The 23,597-nt window shown below is 44.1% G+C and overlaps 1 protein-coding gene across 1 annotated transcript; it reads left to right on the forward strand.

Moving 5' to 3' along the window:
• The first annotated feature begins 540 nt into the window (after positions 1-540).
• Positions 541-23,596, forward strand: LOC136423481 (piwi-like protein 1). The gene is made up of 18 exons (XM_066411646.1): positions 541-642; positions 2,242-2,506; positions 3,751-3,903; positions 4,329-4,543; positions 5,273-5,478; positions 6,121-6,315; positions 8,737-8,911; positions 11,970-12,036; positions 12,460-12,577; positions 14,315-14,429; positions 15,297-15,484; positions 16,643-16,718; positions 18,286-18,486; positions 18,916-19,090; positions 20,077-20,230; positions 21,640-21,765; positions 22,262-22,409; positions 22,934-23,596. Exons 2-18 carry the CDS (start codon positions 2,293-2,295, stop codon positions 23,048-23,050), a joined length of 2,643 nt encoding a protein of 880 aa, XP_066267743.1. The 5' UTR covers positions 541-642; positions 2,242-2,292; the 3' UTR covers positions 23,051-23,596.
• The last annotated feature ends 1 nt before the right edge of the window (position 23,597 follows it).

Below are 23,597 nucleotides of genomic sequence, written 5' to 3' on the forward strand. Positions count from 1 at the left end.
CTGGGGAAATGTCGGAATCCAGAAGGGCCCAACTTTCCTGAAATCATCTAAAAGAATCCGAAAGCATTGTATCAAATACAACCATTCAGAGACCTGATAAAGTCTCTATGTTGCCAAAGCTATTTTGATAATTTTCTGCAAAGAAAGTTTCAGAAGTCAATTCAATGTCTCACTCAGAAAGAACATTACCAAAATATGAAATCATCAACAATGAATTTTATTGTTTGTTTGAACCAAGGAGGTTTGCTCAAAACGGCATGCAGGCTGCTTTTCATTGAGGGAAAAAGTACATGTAAGGGTCCGATGAAATATATAACAAATATACAGTTTACATAATTTAAAGCGGTAATAAATCTATACACATATCATCATGTGCACGTTTGTCAAATTTCATTTATGTATTTCCAGACCCATCGATATGATCAATACGTCAATCACAGCGGTTGTCAAACTTCTATCCAATCAAATCGCCTGTTTCGTTTTTTCCGAGAAATAAGCGGTCCGTTGATTGGTTCGCGTCATCAGACCAAATAAGGGACTCCCGCCTTGCTCAGAATCGCGTCTTCAGGAGAGCAGGGTTGGATGGGTCCATGACAGTTCAACCACTTTTGCTGAAAAAAGCAGCAAAAACAAGAGTGAAAGGTAAAGATTTCAGTTGTGATTGTTAGTTGAATGTGTTGTGTAGGTTGCGAGCTTACTAGGTGTCGATTTTCGAGCCGTCGTAGCGAGAAAGGAACGTTTTTGCTTGTTTTTGGTAGCTGGCCTCCTCCAAATTTTCCCCGATGACATTGACATGCAAAACCGATTATTTACGACCTAGTATCTGAGCAAAATGTCTTCTACAAGAGATGTCTTCTCGTGTTTGTTCTACTCAGACTTTCAGATGCTTGTTAAGTATAGCTGGAGCAAGTTTGAGGCCAAATTTGGTGTTTGAAAACGGAAAAACGCTAGAAAAACACAGAAGTCTAACTCTCAGGGGAGTTAGATGCCCGCCCACCCCTGAGCACGCGGTCCGCTGAAAATGATCGGTTTACAAACTAGAATCTCTCTTTTCTTTGACATTTTTGCACCGTTTTTATGTTATACAGTAAAGCTTAAAGGAGTCCGTTTTGTTGTCATCCTGCTTGAGTTGACTGTTAGACAGTATTTAACGAATCTTTACCAAACATGTGGTCGGGGTGTTTTCTGAAATCCAAGAAGCCAAGATGGCCACTTCACAAGGCGGTGTTGTTTTCAGGTCCGGCCTGGTGATCTATCTGGTTGCGTCTTTCTTTGTAGGTGACCGAAATTGCAATATTTCTGTATTTATCAAGCAAAATGTTATATCTGTGAAGGTTTCTTCGGCATGCCAGAAATGTTGTTTCCTGGGGAATTAGTTTGTTATTTTAGCTACATACTAAACTTCAACAACACCGATATTTGCGTGTTGAAACTTGCCCTTTTGGGGAGTTACTCAGAATAATCTTAAGATTTTTATTTGCATCTTGCTTTTCAAAACGAGCCTTTTCAACACGCGTTTACATAATTCTCCTAACATCTGGACTGAATTATTCCGAGCAAAGTGTTGGAATGCCATTGTGCCCTTTCTCATAATTACCATGTCAAAGTCCTTCCTGTGTTTTATGTTGTGTGAAATGGTCTAGAGATCTGAGAAATCTGTCTGTCAGAAATAGATAGGCTGCAAAATATTTGCATTTCTATTGCATTTGTCAGTGACCAAAAACCTTTGAACCATCGAGCTGAACATCTGCAGAACTGTAGTAATTTCCTACAACAACTCAACCTGAAGAGACTTTTCACAGATCCGGATAGCAAAGTTCTTTCTACACACCAATAACTACATGAATCTGCTGTAGTTTCGGTGACCGTCTGTCACCTTCTTTGGGCAATACTGAGAATCTCCAAGCAGATCTATCGATGGCAAAGACCGTATCCAACTGGCAAAGGGAGCTTTCATCTCAGTGGCGATGAAAACTCCCTTTGCCAGTTTGATACGGTCTTTGCCACCGATAGATCTGCTTGGAGATTACAATACTTCTGATTCTACTTGACACTGTAGCTAGGTGTTGCTGCTGCACTGTGAAGAAATTTAATGGTCGAGGAGTGTGATCTCAAACCTGACTGATCCACCCTCATCACAATTTCAAGTAGATTTTCAGGTTGTGCCAAAAGGAACTCTGTCATCAAGTTATCTACCAACCTGATGAAACTGTTCACTGATCCATTTGATTTTTATTCCAGCCTAGAGTGCTGATACTGTAAACAGTTGGCAGGTAAAACCAGGTACCAAAGATGTCGCAGCAGCCACCATCAGGACGCGCACGTGGCCGTGCTCGCGGTCGTGCCCGGGGAGCGATAGAGGAGCCCCCACGGCGCCCAGGAGCGGGGGTCGCCCCTCCGACAGCCCCGCCTCCCGTAGCCGCTGTCCCGCCGGTCGAAGCGCCGGCCCCCGTAGCGAGCGGCCGTGGTCGTCAGAGGGGAGGGGTGACGTCCAGACCACCGGGAGGTCAGTAAACCATTTGTTGTCAGCTTTTGTCTCCAGAATTCTCTCTCTCCCTCCTTCTGTGTGTGTGTGTGTGTGTGTGTGTGTGTGTGTGTGTGTGTGTGTGTGTATGCTCTCTCTCTCACTCACTCCCTCTCTCTCAAGTATTGTTGCCGACAGTTTTCTGACTTCATTACTAAAAAAAAATGATGCAAAATTTGTTTTGAGTACCCTTTTTGTACAAGAGATTGAAAAAGAAAAGAACCTTTTGTAATATGGTGATTCCTCCAAGGATTTTTTGGAAAGACTTTGTGCAAAGGCAAGATGTGGGGCAGAATGTAGTCACCTTCAAGGCTTCAAGTGTCTTGAAGGTTTTTGTAGACAGAACTGGGATGTTTGAGACAGTTTGGGGCCAGGAGTAATTCTAGATGTCCAATTTCACACCAGGACTTCCAGACTGAAAGTGATGTATGGTGTGAGGGCGGCAGGGATCAGTACTCAGTCAGAGACTTGTTTTGACTTCATGAAGAAGGGAAACAAGTGTTCCCAATGTCACTGTAGACAGATCTGGGAACTCTGACACTGGTTCAAGCACCAGTTTTAACTAGCTGTGTAACGGTCTCACCGTCTGTGGTGCTGAAAACACTGCAGGCTGGTAAGATTCCACTGTAGGAGTCTTGTACTTTCCCACTTTTCATCTATAGATACAAAGAAAGTCAACTTATGAAAGTCATCTAAGTGTACTACACTATGATTAAGTATCAAAAGAGAATTTATGCTATGCATCTATGTAGCCCAAAACAGCAGAAAACTTAGTCGCCGGGACTGACTTTTTGTCTGGTAAGGAAACGAAAACTCATTAGTGCAAGGCAAAGCAAAGAACTTGGCTGCTGGACACTAGGAATGGAATCTCCGCAAGACAGTGAAATATAACTGAAATGTATTCAGCATTTGGCAAAGTACTGCAACTGTTTCTCAGGCTGTACCCTACATGTTATTCAGAATAGAGACAAAGATGGCCTGACCTATTTTCATAAGCCCTTCCTTGCCATGTGAGGCCTGGGTTCAATTTCCAAAAGCCAGGCCAGTTGAAAATCCCCTCTCGAATGCACCACTTCCTGGAATTCCGGGATAACAACAATTATACCAACAATTTACTAATACAATAACATACATTCGTCCAATATTTATCTTGTTTGCGTTTATTGTGATCTATGCTTACTCCAAGTACAAGAAAACTATAATTCATGCAATGTTGTATTTCCCAGCTCCCCCCACCTCTCAGATGGAGGCCTTGTCCCTGGGTGAGAAGGGTGCAGGAGCCGCGCCGGCCTCACAGCCGTTCGGAGGGAGGCGCAGAAGGGGCGATGTTGTCATTGAGGAGCCACACACTCGCCCTGCACACATTCAGGACAAGAAAGGTGCGTATCTTAGGTAGAGCTGTGTTATGCCTGTGTACCTAAACAAATTTTAGGTACATGTACAGGGTTTAGGATCAGTTTTGGGCTTTTAGGTAGAACTATTTGTTCAGATGATCGGTGATTTTCAACAAGAACAAAAGCATGTTTGAACTGATAACAACATAATGCTTAATTGTGCTATAACCACCACCACTACTGAGATATGAGGTTTTGTATTTACGGAAGCAAAAATGAGATATGGCTCAGGCCTTGCAAAAGTGTTGTTCTATGCTGCAGGATAGTATAGATATGGCTTCAGTGTACTGCCACAGGATTTTCAAGGAAAGTCTATCCATCAAAGCTGCTCTCCCTTGGATGAATTTTCACTTACAGTGTGCTACAGGGTTATTAAGTCATGATGTCATTTTCCATCTCACCCCCCACAGGCTCCACGGGCCATCCTGTTCCCCTGGTAACCAACTTCTTCCGCGTGAGCTCCACCCCGTCCTGGGCGCTGTACCAGTACAACGTCAGCTTCGCGCCGGAGATCGACTACCGCGGCGTCCGCTTCTCCATGGTGAAGGAACACCTGGAGCTGATCGGCGAGACTTACGCCTTTGACGGCATGATCCTCTTCCTGCCTAAACGACTGGAGCAGAAGGTTAGTAGATTCATTAAGTACAGTAGGTAGCGTAAACAACGCTTGCAGTTAGATGTGGGAAGGTTAGGTGTGGTTCTCCATGGTAAAGGCCCAAACGCCTGGAGCAGAAGGTGGGTGGATTAACTATTTCTTGGTTACCAAGGCTCGAAATCAGGGCTATATTCGGAACCCCTCCCTCAGGATAGAAATTTGCTTGCTGGAGCAGAGAAACATTTCTGAACCTCATGACATGGAGTTGATGAAAACGTACTTTCATAAGCTTAAACTGACAGATTTAACAACAGAAAAAAAAATATTGGCCCCCAAACAAAGAAAATTTAAAGCTGGAGATATCCTTGCATGAAATACTTTTTTCTACTTTCCTGCATTGGTGCAAGTGACGTTAAAAGTTAGCTGCACCACACAAATTTTACCTGCACCACTCAGATTTTCATAATCATAGATCACACCAAAACTGCATAGAAACCATCGCATTTGTTTTTAACCAGCTGAACTCATTGCGAGACTTCTATTCCCAATTTGTTACCAAATTTAGATAGTGATGGTTGATGGATGGATTGGTTGGCATTTGTATCTCTCTGTAGGAGACCGTGCTGTTTTCCAAAAGGCGCAATGACGGCACTGACATCAAGATCACGATCACACTGACCTATAAGCTTCCCCAGACCTCGCCAACAATTGATTGATTGATGGATTGATTGATTGATTGGCATTTGTATCTCTCTGTAGGAGACCGTGCTGTTTTCCAAGCGGCGCAATGACGGCACCGACATCAAGATCACGATCACGCTGACCAACGAGCTTCCCCCGACCTCGCCGACGTGCATCCAGCTCTACAACATCCTGTTCCGCAAGGCGCTGCACGAGATCGGGATGCAGCAGATCGGCCGCAACAACTACAACCCGGAGATGGCGGCATACGTGCCACAGCACAAGTAAGGCTTCAGACATTTGCTAAGCCCCAGCCCTAATACTTGAAACCTATTCCTCAGCTTAAATCAACAATCACTGAAGAAATAGATGCATGTGTCCCTCAGCACAAGTAAGTCTTAAATTTGCGAAGGTTAGCCCCAGCTAAAACCCTTCAAAGCACTTTCATCATTGGATTCTCATGCTAAAGCCACATGTTTTTGTTATCCCAGGCTTGAGGTGTGGCCAGGGTTTGTGACCTCCATCCTGCAGTACCAGTCAAAAACTATCCTGATGGCAGACATCTCGCAATAATGGTCTTTCAATCATTGAACTGTCATGCTAAAGCTACATATTTTTGCTCTTCCACCCCCCTCCCCAGGCTTGAGGTGTGGCCAGGGTTCGTGACCTCCATCCTGCAGTACCAATCTAAAACTATCCTGATGGCAGACATCTCGCAATAATGGTCTTTCAATCATTGAACTGTCATGCTAAAGCTACATGTTTTTGCTCTTCCACCCCCCTCCCCAGGCTTGAGGTTTGGCCAGGGTTCATGACCTCCATCCTTTAGTACCTGTCAAAAACTATCCTGATGGCATACATCTCGCAATAATGGTCTTTCAATCATTGAACTGTCATGCTAAAGCTACATGTATTTGTTGTCCCAGGCTGGAGGTGTGGCCAGGGTTCGTGACCTCCATCCTGCAGTACGAGGCCAACGTGATGCTGATGGCCGACGTCTCCCACAAGATCCTCCGTACGGACACCGTGCTGGACTTCCTGTACGACCTGTACAACAAGACGCAGCACAACTTCCACGAGAACGCCACCAAGAAACTGGTCGGGGAAATAGTGCTCACAAGGTGGGTGTCTGACTTTTATTTTTATATATTGACAACATAAAGGGATGTCCCTGTAGCTCAACTTGTAGTAGCCTCGTGGTTGAGCTCCTGGTAGGTAAAATGGACCTGTACAACAAGACTCAGCACAACTTCCACGAGAACGCCACCAAGAAGCTGGTCGGAGAGATCGTGCTCACAAGGTGGGTGTCTTTTATTTTTATATATTGACAACATAAAGGGATGTCCCTGTAGCTCAACTGGTAGTAGCCCCATGGTTGAGCTCCTGGTATGTAAAATGGACCTGTACAACAAGACCCAGCACAACTTCCACGAGAACGCCACCAAGAAGCTGGTCGGAGAGATCGTGCTCACAAGGTGGGTGTCTTTTATTTTTATATATTCAACATAAAGGGATGTCCCTGTAGCTCAACTTGTAGTAGCCTCATAATTGAGCTCCTGGTACGTAAAATGGACCTGTACAACAAGACTCAGCACAACTTCCACGAGAACGCCACCAAGAAGCTCGTCGGAGAAATCATGCTCACGAGGTGGGTGTCTGACTTTTATTTTTATCTATTGACAACAAAAAGGGATGTCCCTGCAGCTCAACTGGTAGCAGTCTCACGGTTGAGCTCCTAGTACGTAAAATGGACCTGTACAACAAGACGCAGCACAACTTCCACGAGAACGCCACCAAGAAGCTGGTCGGAGAGATCGTGCTCACAAGGTGGGTGTCTTTTATTTTTATATATTGACAACAAAAAGGGATGTCCCTGTAGCTCAACTTGTAGTAGCCTCATGGTTGAGCTCCTGGTACGTAAAATGGACCTGTACAACAAGACTCAGCACAACTTCCACGAGAACGCCACCAAGAAGCTGGTGAGAGAGATCGTGCTCACAAGGTGGATGTCTTTTATTTTTATATATTGACAACATAAAGGGATGTCCCTGTAGCTCAACTTCTAGTAGCCTCATGGTTGAGCTCCTGGTACGTAAAATGGACCTGTACAACAAGACTCAGCACAACATTCACGAGAACGCCACCAAGAAGCTGGTGGGAGAGATCGTGCTCACAAGGTGGGTGTCTTTTATTTTTATCCATTGACAACATAAATGGATGTCCCTGTAGCTCAACTTGTAATAGCGTCATGGTTGAGCTCCTGGTACGTAAAATGGACCTGTACAACAAGACTCAGCACAACTTCCACGAGAACGCCACCAAGAAGCTGGTGGGAGAGATCGTGCTCACAAGGTCGGTGTCTTTTATTTTTATCTATCGACAACAAAAAGGGATGTCCCTGTAGCTCAACTGGTAGCAGTCTCACGGTTGAGCTTCTGGTACATAAAATGGACCCGTACAACGAGACTCAGCACAACTTCCACGGAAACGCCACCAAGAAGCTGGTGGGAGAAATCGTGCTCACAAGGTGGGTGTCTTTTATTTTTATATATCGACAACAAAAAGGGATGTCCCTGTAGCTCAACTTGTAGTAGCCTCGTGGTTGAGCTCCTGGTACGTAAAATGGACCTGTACAACGAGACACAGTACAACATTCACGAGAACGCCACCAAGAAGCTGGTTGGAGAGATCGTGCTCACAAGATGGGTGTCTTTTATTTTTATATATTGACAACATAAAGGGATGTCCCTGTAGCTCAACTTGTAGTAGCCTCATGGTTGAGCTCCTGGTACGTAAAATGGACCTGTACAACAAGACCCAGCACAAATTCCACGAGAACGCCACCAAGAAGCTGGTGGGAGAGATCGTGCTCACAAGGTGGGTGTCTTGTCTTCTCTGTAGCTCAACTGAGAGACCCTGGTTCAGGGAAGGTCATCTTGGTTGGGGCTGCATGGTCTTTTGAAAGGGATGTAAAATGGGGCCCCGTGTCAGAGGAGGGCACGTTACAACCCCTCCCTGTAAAAACATACCCTGCTACTGAAACAGTAAGGAAACTTACTGCCCTACATGACATCTATATGTAAAAGCTTGTGTAACCCTTACGAGAGGGGGACAAGAAAAGTTAGAACTGGACCCAGATTTGAAATATTACAAAAAAATTGCTAAAATCACATGTCCATACATTTTGCTTGATAACGTTTGGAAGTGACTGGTCATTATTGATCCTGAAGAAGGCGAAAGTGGTCGCTGAAAAGTTGATCCGTGTGTATCTTTTTCAGTTTGTGTCGGAAGAAAATTTTAGCATTGTACTGTATCTGTATCTATATAGCCGGTATAACGGCCATTAGGCGTAACACACCAGCTTTGCAAGCACGCGGCGCGGCAGCAGCTGGTCATATTACACCGAACGGTCTGTTACACCTAGTCTTTGCATATCTGACTGCAACCGTTCTTTAAAGCTACTTAGTGAGGAAGCTCCTACAGTACTTGATGTTCATTCTACTATGGTTCTCGGGAAAAATCAATGTTCTTTTTCTAACCAGGTACAACAACAAGACGTACCGAATCGACGACATCGACTGGGAACAGAACCCTCAGAACAAGTTCAAGATGTTCGACGACACTGAGATGTCGTACGTGGAGTACTACGCCAAGCAGTACAACAAGACCGTCCGAGACATGGACCAGCCGCTGCTCGTCAGCCGACCAAAGAAGAAGGTAGAATTTATTTGTACTGACTTGGTGGCAAATGTGCTCGATGTTGGCACATCGGCAACAAAATCGTAGTATCCGAAAATAATTTCATCAGGTTGGTAGAATATAAGATATAGGAGGTTCTTTGTACACAACCAGGTAAAGTTCTCACCTGCTAACGTTTCGATGTCTATCAGACAACCTTCTTCAGAGCTTCTGACTGGAGTGCTGTTTCTCACCGCTATAAGTAGCCGATGTAGGTGGCGCTTTTGCGGTGAGAACACTGTCCCAAATGCGGCTGAGTTTGTATCCCCCCTCGTCTCGGTTCATCACCGGTGTTGTCTTCCTTATCCTTATGTCTGATAGACATCGAAACGTTAGCAGGTGAGAACTATACCTGGTTGTGTACAAAGAACCTCCTATATCCCAAAATCGTATTATGTTTTTGGCACAGTTTTAGACAGATTGGTAGAAGAGCTCAGTGGGCAGCGCTCTTCTGACAGGGAAAGTGACTTTCCCAAGGGCACAACAAGGTCATCTAAATCACAAACCATCCTCTTACCGAAGCCCAGAACATATGCTCAGAAAAAGTGCTTCTTGTATAGAATGTCCAGCACCTGGAATGGTTTGAAAGTGTAAAGTAGTTTGATATTGTCAACTTTGTATAATTGTATATACACAGCCTTATGCTTCTTTTATCATTTATGTACATATGTAAATTCTGTGGTGTTCATGTGTGTCATGTAGTTTTGTCCAGTCATGTTTTTGAATGGACCACAGGAAGAGTAGCTGTTAAGGCGACGGATTAGCTTCACGGCACCGCGCTGCGCGGACGAGGGGGTTAGTCTATTCTCAACGCTCTAGCGTTCGTATTTGTGGGTTATATTCCATGAAATTCACACACAATGTACAAAAACATATAAGTATTATCATTATAAAGTTATTCTGTGAAAGTTCGGGGGAAAATATACCAAAAATACCGCTGGAAAAATTGACTTCCGGTTTGCGGGGCACTGCTTAATTTTGACAATTCTAGTGCCTACAAACTTGAAAATATTGCCCAAATCTTGGTCGTAAACAATCACCTGGGTACCGACACATGTGGGTAATCATAGATTTGCTAAGATTTTACCAAAAATAATTGTATATTGAGGAAAAATGCTTAATTTTCGTCCCAAATTTGGGGCCCGTTTTGCAGGCACGGCGCGGCTCGCACGCCGGGCACAATGCATTACTCACGAGCACAGGACGTTCAACCAACGTATGGTATGCCCAAATAAGGCGTGACCCGAACGAAAGCCGAGAATTAATGTCACAAAAACATAAGAGTTGGTTGGCTACCAGCGCTCGCGAACCTTGCCGAAGGCAAATGTATGCATAAGTGAAGTGTCAATCACTGGCCACGCGGCGCTAGGGTCCTCGGGGGACCGCCAGCTGCCAGATAACAAAACAAACACGCGGCGGCCGAGAAGCTCAAAGAAAGGAACCATACATTGCATTTCAGAACAGAGGAACATCTTAGAAACATTTTAGACCATGTATACTGTAAAAATAGTAGGTTATGTAGGTGAATTAGGACTAAGGTTGACGAAAGTTCAGTGCAGGCTTGTCTACTGGGCTTTGTGTCAGTTGGATTTTTTCCAGCTGCGTGCCTCGTGTAAGTTCCTCAGAGAAAATTGGACACGTAAGTTTTGATGAAATCCTGCATAGACGTTGTATACAACAGCTACTAAACCATATAGATAACGTATAAGAATATTCACCTGACCATAAAACTACTTTTCTGACGAGGCACGTTAACGTTTACCCCAGTTACGAGAGATATTTACTGATCAAAAATAATGACACCTAACTTTGGACTGTAACGTTACCACATGTATCTAAAGACGGAAGAAAAATAGAGACTCAGACAGACCCATTTCAACCTACTGGTTTGTGCCTTTATTTTGTATTCTTTTTAGCATGTATATAAACTGTTTTAATACATCCTTGCAATATTTTGGTGTAGATTGAAAGATTTACTACTTTATAAAAACTCAAATATTATGTTGGTACAGTCAGCCACTTGCGTTTTCCCTGCCCGTACGATCAAGGAACTTCTAGCTGTCGGGGGTAATTTCTGTCCGAAAAATTGCCTTGGAAGGGTACGTCCCCATACGTCTGTGTCACAAAACGTTTTACCTTTATTTCTGAGTATTACATGCTTTCCAGGGTCTTTCAATAGTTTTTTTTTTCAACCACAGAAACTCAGCAAAATGTATAACCTGCGGTGTGCACCGCATGTGGTGTTTGTGTTCTCCGCCCACACCAGGCAGGCTCCTTTCACATGTTGCATATATTAGCGTTCGGCAGCGCTTCGGAAATGGTCCCGCAGGAATAGTTTTCTTGGCGGCCGGCTAGGTTCTGGAGGTTAGGCGGCGCCTTAAGCTAATTGTGGATCCTAATAAACTCAACTCAGCGCCGGGGCATGGTGAGCATCGAATCCTGGACCTATTGGCCCTGAGTCCAACACTTTAGCCGTTGCGCCACACCGACGCCACTGAAGAAGGTATAAAGTGTGGAAGCATTCACACTAGAGCTGTGTACTTAAACAAATTTTAGGTACAGGTACAGGTACACGGGTTTAAACTACTTGTTCGGAAAATGCTAGATTTTCAATAAGGACAAAAGCATGTTTGAACTGGTAAAAACATGATATTTGATTGTGCTAGGTATTATTTCTATGAAAACACAGATGAAAATTTGACTCCAGCCATGCAAATGTGTTTTCTGTACTTTAGAGTGGCTTTAGAGCACTGCTACGTTAATGTCATAGTAATTTTGATCTGTCAAAGTGGCCATCCTCTGAGTCAGGTCCAGTACCTATACAGCAGGGTCAGGTATTTTGGACCTGTACCTAATTGATTGTACCCGGTACTGTATCGGTGCAGTGTACAGGTACACAGCTCTAATTCACACAAAAGAAGGATATTGTTTGCCTGAAGAAGAAGAAAAAGAGAAGGACGTTTAGGGAGTAAAGTTTGTCATCTCTAATGCCCAGCCTTGTTTATTTATTTTTTTGTTGTTGTTGTTGTGTCTACAGATCCAGAAGGGAGGGAAGCCTATGGAGGGACCGCTGTACCTCCTGCCTGAACTTTGCACTCTCACAGGTCGGTTTTGAATCTACTTGCTTTCATTTTGTTGTGGAATGAATGGCATTGTGTGGTGTAATGGCAGGGTGTATGGCCAGAACCCAGAGGTCGTGGGTTTGAACCCTTAGCCCGACATCGTGCTCATGGGACAGACACTTTTGAATTTCCTCCCTTCACTCTGAAGAATATGAGTACCTAGCTTTGTTTAGGGACGTCCCTTCGATAGAATGTTAGATGGAAGTTCCGTATTTGAAGAGAGCCACACCTCGAACATGTAAAATAACCCACCACATTCTTCCCAGTGTGAGTGGATCAAAAAAATCTGCTAGGACAAGCATCTTGTTCTGTTCAGTACAAACCTGGTTTGTTATGCCAGGAGGAAGTTTACAAAGATAGGCTGGGATTTGATCCCCCTGACTTTAATGTTGTGTTTGTGTTTAGGTCTAACGGACGAGGTTCGGGCGGACTTCCACGTGATGAAGGACATCGCCATCCACACCCGCATCACTCCCGACAAGCGCAACGAGACCCTGCAGACCTTCATCAACACCCTCAACAAGTAGGGACCACTTCTTTCGGTGGTGGGGGGGGGGGGGGGGGGGGGAAGCCTGTACATAGCAATGGCTGTGAAGGGCTCAAAGGACTGTACATAGCAATGGCTGTGAAGGGCTTCAATGATTACCCATTTCTGATGTCTACCTAACCTTTTTCTTCAAACCCTTCAGGGTGCGAAATACTTTTTTGAGCCAGGTTGCCCATGTTGCAACCTAGGGCAAATGCTAGGTTGCACATCCAAATTTCAGGTTGCTCCAGCAACATTCACCGATTTCTTCAAATCAAGCTCGTATGTAGCGTATAATACTACTAATATTTCAAAATATATATTAGATAGTATTGTGTTCCCATTGACCTAACAACATCTTGTTTAGCCGAGGGCAGTGTGTTTTCGTCTTTTTCAGCTCAAATTCCACGATCTATGAAGGGTTTTGGATGGTTTAAAACAAAAAAGTGTTAATTTCTTTATTTCAATTGAAGATTTACCGAATTTTATGAGAGTGACACTGTGTTTTTGTGAGCTTCCAGGGCTCCGATTGAGATCTTTGGCTCAAAATATAAGGTTGCACACTGCGCTACCTGGGTTTGGAATTAACTTGCACCAACCGAAATCTTGTTGCACTGTGCAATGTGCAACCAGGTATTTCGCACCCTGTCCTTAAGCCCCCGTCACAAATAACAAATTCAGCTCGGCCGACGTGTTGGCTAGCTTCAAATGTGCATTTTCGGCCGAAGTACGGCCGACGTCCTGTCGATTACGCGGGCTTCGGGCGATTTTTAGAAACAAAAGTTGATCCAAATATTGGCCTTTTACCAGGTCAGTCGATACTGACTTCGTCCATATCCAAGAGATGGTGCCATCTCATGGGGGATTTTTAGTTTTTAGTGTTCGACGGACGTCGCCCGAGATTTTCATCGGAAAATACGGTCGACGCTCGGGCGATTTTGAAATTCGGCGAGCTTCGGGCGACCTACCAAGTCGGCCGACGCTCGCATGAATTGTGACGCCGGCTTTATAGTGCCTAGTGGCACATAGTGCAGCAAGTTTTCCTGTTATGCTGTTTGAGTAGCAGGGTATACTGTAAATCCATTTCATTTTGCAGTCAGTAATTTTAGTGGTTTGGGTAAAAGTGAGTAGTTTACTGCAATTAATTTTTTTACATACATCATTGTCCCAAATGTTCGTGATCAAATGTTTGTGATGATGAAATTTAAGCGGTTGACTACTGACAGCTTAAGTAGCTAAAATTGAGTTAACGTTAACAAAATTTCAAGCATTACAGTATTTTTTTTTAGGGAGGGGTGGGTTGCCAAAGATTGTCTAAAAATCTTCATGGATTGCTCCATTCTTTCCCACCCCCTCAGGAATGAGAAGGTGCAGAAGGACATGAAGGGGTGGGGCATTTTCCCCAGAACTCAGAGATTCTGGGTTCGAATCCTGATTTGTGCCATTGACGTTGTGTCCTTACAGGACTTTCCTCAAGGTGAAAATGAGTACCTAGCTTCAGTTAGGGACGTCCTTCGGAGCCATGTTTGAGGAGAGCCACACCTCGAGAACGTAAAAGAACCCTGAACCAAACACGAAAAGAGTAGGGGTCCTTCTCAGGGTTAATGGATCAAACCTTACAGTCTGGTCCTGGTTGATATATTGAAATGGTGATAGTCACCTGTTATGTCAATCCTTCCACAAATGCAGTTAATCTTAATAAATAAATGAAATATTTCTCTCCCAATCCCACAGGAATGAGAAGGTGCAGAAGGACATGAAGGGCTGGGGCCTGTCGTACGACAAGACTCTACTGAAGCTGGAGGGGCGCGTCATGCCGCCGGAGAAAATCTGGCAGCGCAGCGGATCAGTAAGTAGTCAGTTTTTGTTTTTTTTGGTATTGGTTTTATTGCACAAAGCATATGGCAGCCTAACGGCTGAATTGCACGCTCTTTACATAATATTACTGCAACACTTAAAACAATTAACTGTAAACATCAAAACACTAGTTAAACACTAAAATCGCTCTTGGCGTAGTTTTACTTACTACGATGATATAATAACTATAAAAACGTATCATATAGGATAAAAAGTGCTCGCAACAAGTGCCCAGTCAGTTCACAACAAGGGAAGTCTCAATATATATACGGTAACAATCCGTGAAATCAATAGAAAGTTCTGTTACAACTCTAGTTTAAATTGAGGTGCTAGATATTCGATGCGTGGTCTACTTGGAATCATTACTGTAGTAAAGTCTTAAATTTTTTGTTGTCGTCTGATTTCATTTCACAGTTGTTAAAAATACATTTTTAACTAATGCTCAGTTACAGGATGCCACAACATCAAGCCTCAGGATGGAGACCGCAAGGAAAGCATGCAAAGGAGAAAAATTGGGTGGAATTTTAGTTTTTGTTGTAGTTTTCAGTACAACTACAAGCCCCAGGATGTGGATTGGGGCCGTGAGATGCGAGGACAACAGCTGATCTCGTGTGTTCCCATGCAGAAATGGTTGTTCATCTTCCCTACATACACAAAAACTAGTCAAAAGTTAACAAAACACCCTTTCTGCGTCCTTTCCAGTACAACTACAAGCCCCAGGATGCAGATTGGGGGCGTGAGATGCGAGGACAGCTGATCTCGTGCGTTCTAATGCAGAACTGGCTCTTCATTTCCCCAGCTCGATAAATACTTACAACCATTTAATTAAACTAAAATGGTGTTTTTTTGTCATTTCCAGTACAACTACAAGCCCCAGGATGCGGATTGGGGGCGTGAGATGCGAGGACAACAGCTGATCTCGTGCGTGCCGATGCAGAACTGGTTGTTCATCTTCCCGGCGAGGAACTCCCCTCAGGCCCAGGACTTCCTCCAGGCCCTGGTCAGGGTCGGACCCCCCATGGGCATGAACATCAACAAGCCTATCATGTAAGGTCCTTCTTTTTATGTCACCCAAGGAGATTTAAGTACTGTAATTTTGTTTCTTTCACTGCAACTTTATGTTCACTGTTTTCACGGTCACCTCTGTACTGTGAACTTATCATCACCGTGAAAAGAACTGTCATTATTGAAAATTCCTTCACACATCCGTTCTGTAAATCACTTCCCACCACAGTGAAAATGTCTATTTTCCTTACACCGTGAAATTTTGCTACTGTGAAAATAAAGTGAATTACAGTATTGTTACCAAGTGGCTAAGTGCACTGCAGAAGTTTGACTTTTACTGACACTTTAGTTAGAGACACTGGAATTGAATATGAACAAATGATGCTTGATAGGGCAATGTGGAGTGAAATATGTACTTCTTGTTTGGTCCCAGCTGATAAGGCCAATAGATAGATGGATAGAAGGTATTGTATAGTTTTGGGCCTGTCACTTAGTGTCAGGAGTAAGAAAAGGTACCATAGAAGTTAGGGGTGGATACCGGTTCGCTGGACCTGATTCGGACCTATAAAACATCCAAGAACTGAGTCCAAAAAACCTGAAAGCCAAAAACCTGAGTCCAAAAAAAAACTGAACAAAGTACAAATATATTTTTCTATTTTGTTTGATGAAAAGTGTTTTGAGTCTCCCTATGAGAAGAAAAGGCATATACAATGTAAAATAAGTGCAACATTCAAATATTGAATACTGGTTTGCCTTAAAAGTCGTCTTACCAAGAAACTTTTACAGTCATGCATGTCAGTCTTAATTCGCTATGCTTGATATTGGTTTAATAAAACAAAACATGTCAACTAGACAGGATCAGGTCTAGGTTCAGGTCCGGACGTGAACCTAAATATCTGGACCTAGATCTGGACTTGGACCTTATTAAGCTGAACCGGTATCCATCCCTAATAGAAGTGTATGGCAAGAAATATACACAAATTTTGCTCGTGATTAATCGTTTTTGTGTGTGTTTTGTTGTCTTTTATATCATACTTTTATATCATACTGTTCCTACAAACTGCCCGGCTAGGCACCAGTTTGGAAATAGCGTTATCCAGTTGTTTGATTTATTTTGTAAAATTTATTATCTACCTGAATGTCTCAACCTTATTGAAAATTTCTTTTAATGCTTACAAATCATCTGATGTTCCTGTAAAGGTGTGAGATTCCAGATGACCGCACAGATAACTATCTCAGGACCATGCGGGAACAGATGAACGACAAGACACAAATGGTGAGTTGGGTCTTCATTATCTATTTATGTGGTTGTTTTTTTACCGCATAACCGGTAAAAAAACACTTTAAGATGTAACACACCAGTTTTGTACTGGACATACAAGCTGTGTAAGAGCTGACTGAAGGTTAGCCTGGATGCCAGACCCCCAAACTCTGAAATATCTATAGTGTGGGGGTCTGGTTTGATGCTTGGGGAAATTTTCTCATGCCAGCACAAATACTGAGCGAGGATCCCACCAATAGAGCAGCAGCAGGATCAGCAGGGAGCCATTTACACCCCTGCCATGATTGGTCACAGAATCCCAGCTGTGTGTTTTTGAATCCACTAACAGATAAAATGTAACTGTAGATAGGGCCCGTAATGTCTTATTTGGTTGTAGAACTGTTTAACACATGATCTCAGTTTAGCAAATAGGACAACCAGAGGTAAATTACTAAATACACTTTTAAGTTCTGCTGTTATGTTGGAAAATAACTCCATGTATATTTTGAGAATTGAGTGGTTAATGATTAACCGTTGAGCTGTGTCTTGTCCATGATTCGCTATTGTTCACAGCCAGCTGGCCAATTGTGGTGCCATGTACCAGGCTACCTGTGGTGTGAGTGGCCATTAATCACAGCTTCTCCTCCCACTGACACCACTCTGCTGAGAAAATTTCCCCACCCATCAGACCAGACCCCCACACTATAGATATTTCAGCGTTTGGGGGTCTGGCATCCAGGCTAACTGAAGGTTTGATCCAGTCACACAAGTATATGAGCCCTACTCTTTTACAATAAGTGCAGTGAGATCTTTAACATGCTTAATGTGTGGCTCTCCTCTAACATGGGACCACCATGTTTACGTCCCATCCAAGTAGAGCTGTGTACCTAAACAAATTTCAGGTACAGGTACAGGTACATGGGTTTAGGACCTGAACCTGTACCTAAACTACTTGTTCGGAAAATGGTAGATTTTCAATAAGGACAAAAGCATGTTTGAACTGGTAACAACATAATATTTAATTGTGATAGGTATTATTTTGATGAAAACACAGATGAAAATTTGACTCCAGCCTTGCAAATGTGTTTTCTGTGCTTTAGAGTGGCTTTAGAGCACTGCCACGGTAATTTCATAGTAATTTTATCTGTCAAAGTGGCCATCCCCTGAGTCAGGTCCAGTACCAATACAGCAGGGTCAGGTATTTTGGACCTGTACCTAATTGATTGTACCCGGTACTGTATCGGTACACAGCCCTACATCCAAGAGGGCATCCCTAACCAAAGCTAGAAACTCATCTTCACCTGAGTTGAGTCAGGAAATAGGTGTCAAGTTCCCAGGGGTTTTTCTAGAGAAATTAAACAAGAGGGAGCACACACAGGCGAGGTAGCGAATTCTATGTGTTTATGGAAGAATTAATCGCAGAGGGAAGTCTATGCTGGAGATTAAACTAAAATCTGAATTCGACAAGGGGGCGCTGGGCTGAAACAAGAGGGCGCAGTACCCCTCTTTCCCAATTTAGATGAACCCCTGAGTTCCCAATTGAGATAACATTTCCATTTTTTTTCTTTTCCTTTTTTTGTAGGTGGTGTGCCTGCTGTCTTCCCAGCGTAAGGACCGCTACGACGCCATTAAGAAGTTCTGCTGCGTTGACCACCCCGTGCCGAGCCAGGTCATCGTGAGCCGCACCCTGCAGAAGAAGCAGATGTTGATGTCCGTGGCCACTAAGATTGCTCTGCAGCTCAACTGCAAGCTGGGAGGCGAGCTCTGGGCAGTGGAGATCCCGGTATGTCTTTGGTGTAGATGCTGTGTGTGTAGTGTGTGTGTGTATGTCTGTCTGTCTCTGTAGTGTTTGTGTGTGTGTCTGTAGAGTGTGCGTATCTGTAGAGTGTGTATGTAGTGTGTGCGACTGTCTGTAGTGTGTGTCTGCGTGTACAGCGTGTCCAAAGCCTCTAGCCACTAAAGAAGTCACATGGCAAAACCGGTCTAGATGACAGACTGAATAAAAACTCTGAACGGCAACTATGCGGATCCAGATGTCTGAGGGTGACTGCATTGCCAAAGATGTTGGTTATCTGAGTAATGAATTTGTTTGAATGTTTGAACCTTTGTTTAATCATGAGGCGCTCAAATCGGTATACAGGCCTCTCCACTTAAAACTGTGTGCACAGGTTTTGACTGTATTTCCACTTTTGCTGACTGTATTTCCACTCAGCTGAAGAGCATGATGGTGGTGGGCATCGACTGCTACCACGACTCCGCCACCAAGGGGCAGTCCGTCGGCGGCGTCATCGCCTCCATGAACAACTCGTTGACGCGCTGGTACTCGCGATGCACCTTCCAGCACACCGGCCAGGAGCTCATCGATGGGCTCAAGGTCTGCGTGCAGGGTGAGTGTAACAGGAGTCATGGGTTCCAAGCCCAGTCTGTACTTGGTTTTATTTTGCTTGTCACGTGCTTAGAAGTTTCATGCCTGGAGTTTGATTCACAGATATTGGTAGCAATTCTTGGCAGCAATAGAAGTGGTACAGGATGTCATGGGTGTTTCTCTCTCTCTCTCTCTCTCTATCCAATTTAATGTCTTTTGTTCCCCATCATATGGGGGTTGGACGTGCTTGCACATGGATGGGGAAGCCCAAGAACTCCTCATCAAGTGCAAGTCTTTTTTGTAGCAAGAGTTTTTACGGCTGGATGCCCTTCCTAACGCCAACCCAAACCCTACTGCTGGGCTTAGGATATAGGAAATGTGTGTTAAGTGCCTTTCCCAAGGGCACAACGTCTGGGTGCATGTCCGGACATGTCTGGGTACTCAATTGGGGATTGAACCTGGGTCTTATTGGTTCATTGCCGGATGCTCTGCCACTGTGCCACACAGACGCCATTTAGCTATTTTTAAAGATATCAGGACGAGACATGGGTTCAACTCCTAGTCATGCACTCTGGCCAGAAGCCCATTGGTATACTAAAGGTCTGCTTGCAGAGTAAGTGGTACCAAGGGCCATGGGTTCAAAGCCCAGGTGTTATGTTAAGACATTTTTAAGTAATACAAAGAGGAGGCATGGGTTTGATTCCTATAGTTCAGCACTCTGGCCAGGAGCCCATTGGCATACTGAAGGGTGCAGGGTCTAGTGACTGCTATTCTTCATTGAGTGGTTTCGAGACCCATGGTTCAATCCTTGCAATAGGCATTTCCATTGTAACCACATCCCTGCAATTGAAACATGATCCCTTCTTACAGCTGCTCTGAAGAAGTTCTACAAGTTGCACTCTAAACTATGGTATTAATGAATGTTGTCATCTCTCCTTGGCTGTCTAGTGACTGCCACTCTTCCAACTTTGATCCAGAAACATGATTGTGCTCTATCCCTCCCCACAGCTGCCTTGAAGAAGTTCTACGAGCTGAACTCTAACCTCCCTGACCGCGTGATCTTCTTCCGTGATGGAGTGGGCGACGGCCAGCTGAGCGCTGTCGTGGAGCACGAGATTCCGCAGGTGCTCGACACCTTCAAGAACCTCGGCTCCGACTACAAGTGAGTGATCTTGTATACCATACTGTATTACCATGTTGTATATATAGAATACAACACGGTGTATTCCGTATCACCAGAGGTACCAGCCCGACCGCGGGTCGGATCGCCCGACGGCCGTAGGAGGGCTGGGACCGAGGGTGATGCGGAATACAACGTGTTGTATTTTATTTATGTCATACCTTGGTCATACCCACCCGAGAAAACACATCTTTCAATGCGGAATGCGCCAGAAGTTGAGGGAGTTTTGTGTCCTCGAACAAGAAACTGTAGCAACATTGATTCCAATCTCCGAATCCGGTATTCGAATTTCCGACGGCCGCGCAACCGGCGCGCTCAAAATGCGTTCGAAATATTCTATGGAAGCCTGTGTGATAACACTCCCGAACCCTATGTAATCCGGATAGTTATCACACGGTCCGGAACACCCGTATCAGGCCCAGGCATGACATAATATTAAAGCCAGTGAGTAATGAGGCTGCTGTAATGTGCTCTAGGTACCTCCTCGAACAAGGGACTCCCATTTAATGTCTGTTCCAAAAGACGGTGCGACTCCAACTAGGATACCCTTCCCGGATTCAAACTGGGTTCTCCCAATTACCAACCAATTTGAACCAGGTGGCTCAACTGTGAACCTGCTACCAATTCAATTGAGCTACAGGGACATCGATATCCTTTTTTTTTTAGGTATTATAGGGATGTCCCTGTGGCTCAACTGGTAGTAGCTTCACAGTTGAGCTGCTGTTAGTTGGTAACTTGCAGGGCTGGTCCCTTGGGTAATACGGAATACAACGTGTTGTATTCTATTCTGAATTTCTATCTCTGCTGTGACATATATATGGCTGAACATCTCTCCTTTAAAAAACACCCCAGCAAACACCCATTCCACAATTAGACAGTCATGTACTATGATGTAGTGAACTTCAGGGAAGTCCCTATAGCTGAACTGATAGCTGTTTCCAATCAGTTTATAACTGGGAGACCCCGGTTCAAGTCCCAGAGTCAGGACATCTTGGTCGGAGCTGCACTGCTTTGTGGAAAGGGACATGAAATGGGGTCCTGTGATTGAGGAGATGCCTTGAGCAAGTTGAAGGGGAAGAGCTAGCAGCCCCTCCCTATTGAAATATACCCTAGTTAAACAGCAAGGAGACTTGATGGCCTATCTGCAACTAGGCACTACAAGGTTCTGAACGAACAGATAACAGAAGAAATAATTTATGATTATGTGTGACTTTTTATGATAATGTATGACGATGTGGATGTAAATAGTACTAAGCTGTACAATTTAACCCCTTGGGCTACGAACAGTTGTCCACCTTGAGTGGAAAATAATCCAATCTACTACTACTACTACTTCAGCCTATTCTAATTTCCTGTTGTCATATTCAAAATGCCTTTATTCCTCTCCCTAGGCCGAAGGTGGCGTGGATCGTGGTGAAGAAGCGCATCAACACCCGTTTCTTCGCCCAGGCCGGACGCGGGCTGCAGAACCCCTCCCCTGGAACTGTGGTGGACACAGAGGTCACCCGGCCTGAGTGGTAAGGCTTCGCACAAACCTACAAACAAACCCGACCAGATTGGTAAGGCCTTGCATGTGTAACTCAATTGAGGAATGAACCAAAGCTTCATATATATCTACCAACATTTTGCAGATGATCTTTTTTAGATCAGAGGTAAAGACATTTGCAACTTACAATATTGCAAGAAAGACAGACTTTTTTTCAAGCCTTTCATGAACATTGTGTTTATTCAATTATATCCTAAAGAGTGGTCACAGTAGGATGTACCATTTATGTATCTTACAATTTTCAACAAAGCAATGACTGAACCAGCCAAAGATCTTTGGCAACATGACATGTCACAATGCAGCTGAATTTTGTATGAAGGATGCCTTTAAAAAATGTTGCTGTAATAATTTGACATATGGTGTGACGAATGGAAACCAGACTCTTTCTGTAAAGCTTTTCTTTCATCGGAAATTCCAGGGAAGGCAGACGCTGTGTACATTGTATCAAAATGTTCTGTATTCCTCAGGTATGACTTCTTCCTGGTGTCCCAGTCCGTGCGCCAGGGCACGGTGACCCCCTGCCACTACAACGTGGTGTGGGACACCTCCGGCCTCAAGCCTGACCACATGCAGAGGCTCACCTACAAACTCTGCCACCTCTACTACAACTGGCCGGTAAGAGTGCAAAACCTCACCAGTTTATTACCTTGTTTCTTCCACATTAAATAAGAATTAAGCAAGGGGTTAAGAAGAAAATAGAGGTCTAGGAGGAAAAGTTGGATCTGACTATATTCATTCCCTGAGACTATACCAAGGTACAGACTTTTCTGTCAGACTGTTTTGATGTTAAGATTTCAGTTCGCCAGTATTTTTGTTCTAATCCAAAAACCAATAGTTGAAATTGAATTGGAGTTAGCCTCCAACGTGGTAATATTCCGACAAGCTATCAGTCAAGTTTACACTTTGAATAATGACTCAATGAACCAAACTTTGGTATGGAATACCGTTTGTAGCATGAACATACGTGTGTGCGTGTAAGCACACAAGCGTGCCTGCAAGTTTGTAGTATTGCCATGCATCACCAGTGCTGGTATATTTCCTCTTTCGAACAAGATGGATTGCAGAGCAGGATGTGTAAGGTGTTAAGTCTGCCATATCTGGTTACCTTGTTATGATATGTGTTAAATTGTCCATTTTAGGGCACCATCCGAGTCCCCGCTCCGTGCCAGTACGCCCACAAGCTGGCCTTCCTTGTTGGGCAGAGCATCCACAAGGACCCCTCCCTCAACCTGGCCGACCGCCTCTACTTCCTGTAGGTGACAGGTCACCACCCAGGGCAAGGGTCACAGGTCATGACCCAAGGGTCACAGGTCAGGCTGAGAGCAAAACAACCAGGTGGCTGACAGTGTCACCGAGGCAGCTGATGTTCAAGTTCAAGTTGTTTAACAGTAGACAGTTTTGTAGTAGAGTTAGTATGGTCCGTTGACCATTAGCAATCATGGTATACCTGCCAAAGATGCGTTTATATTAGAGAAGAAGCTGATGCTGAAACGTTACTAACCAGGGAAGATTTTCCAAAGATGGTTTAAGCCGATGGTGCTTTAGTTTTTGATGATACTTGAAGGAATATGTCTGATGAAACCACTACATTGAAGGGTTGACTAGCACTTGGTCACTTGGGAAAAGCTTTACCTCAAAACTTTAACATTCCAAATCACCAGCATTGGTCAGAATTTAAATGACTTGTGTTCACTTTTCGTTCTTTGTTTAGTTTTGTTCACCCTTTGATTGGTCTTACATTTTAGGTCAACTCCTTACCACATCTTTTGGCACTGTAGTCTTGTATTGTGACCAAAATTCAAA

The sequence above is a fragment of the Branchiostoma lanceolatum genome, chromosome 1 (genome assembly GCF_035083965.1).
Source record: "Branchiostoma lanceolatum isolate klBraLanc5 chromosome 1, klBraLanc5.hap2, whole genome shotgun sequence".
Classification (NCBI taxonomy): Eukaryota; Metazoa; Chordata; class Leptocardii; order Amphioxiformes; family Branchiostomatidae; genus Branchiostoma; species Branchiostoma lanceolatum.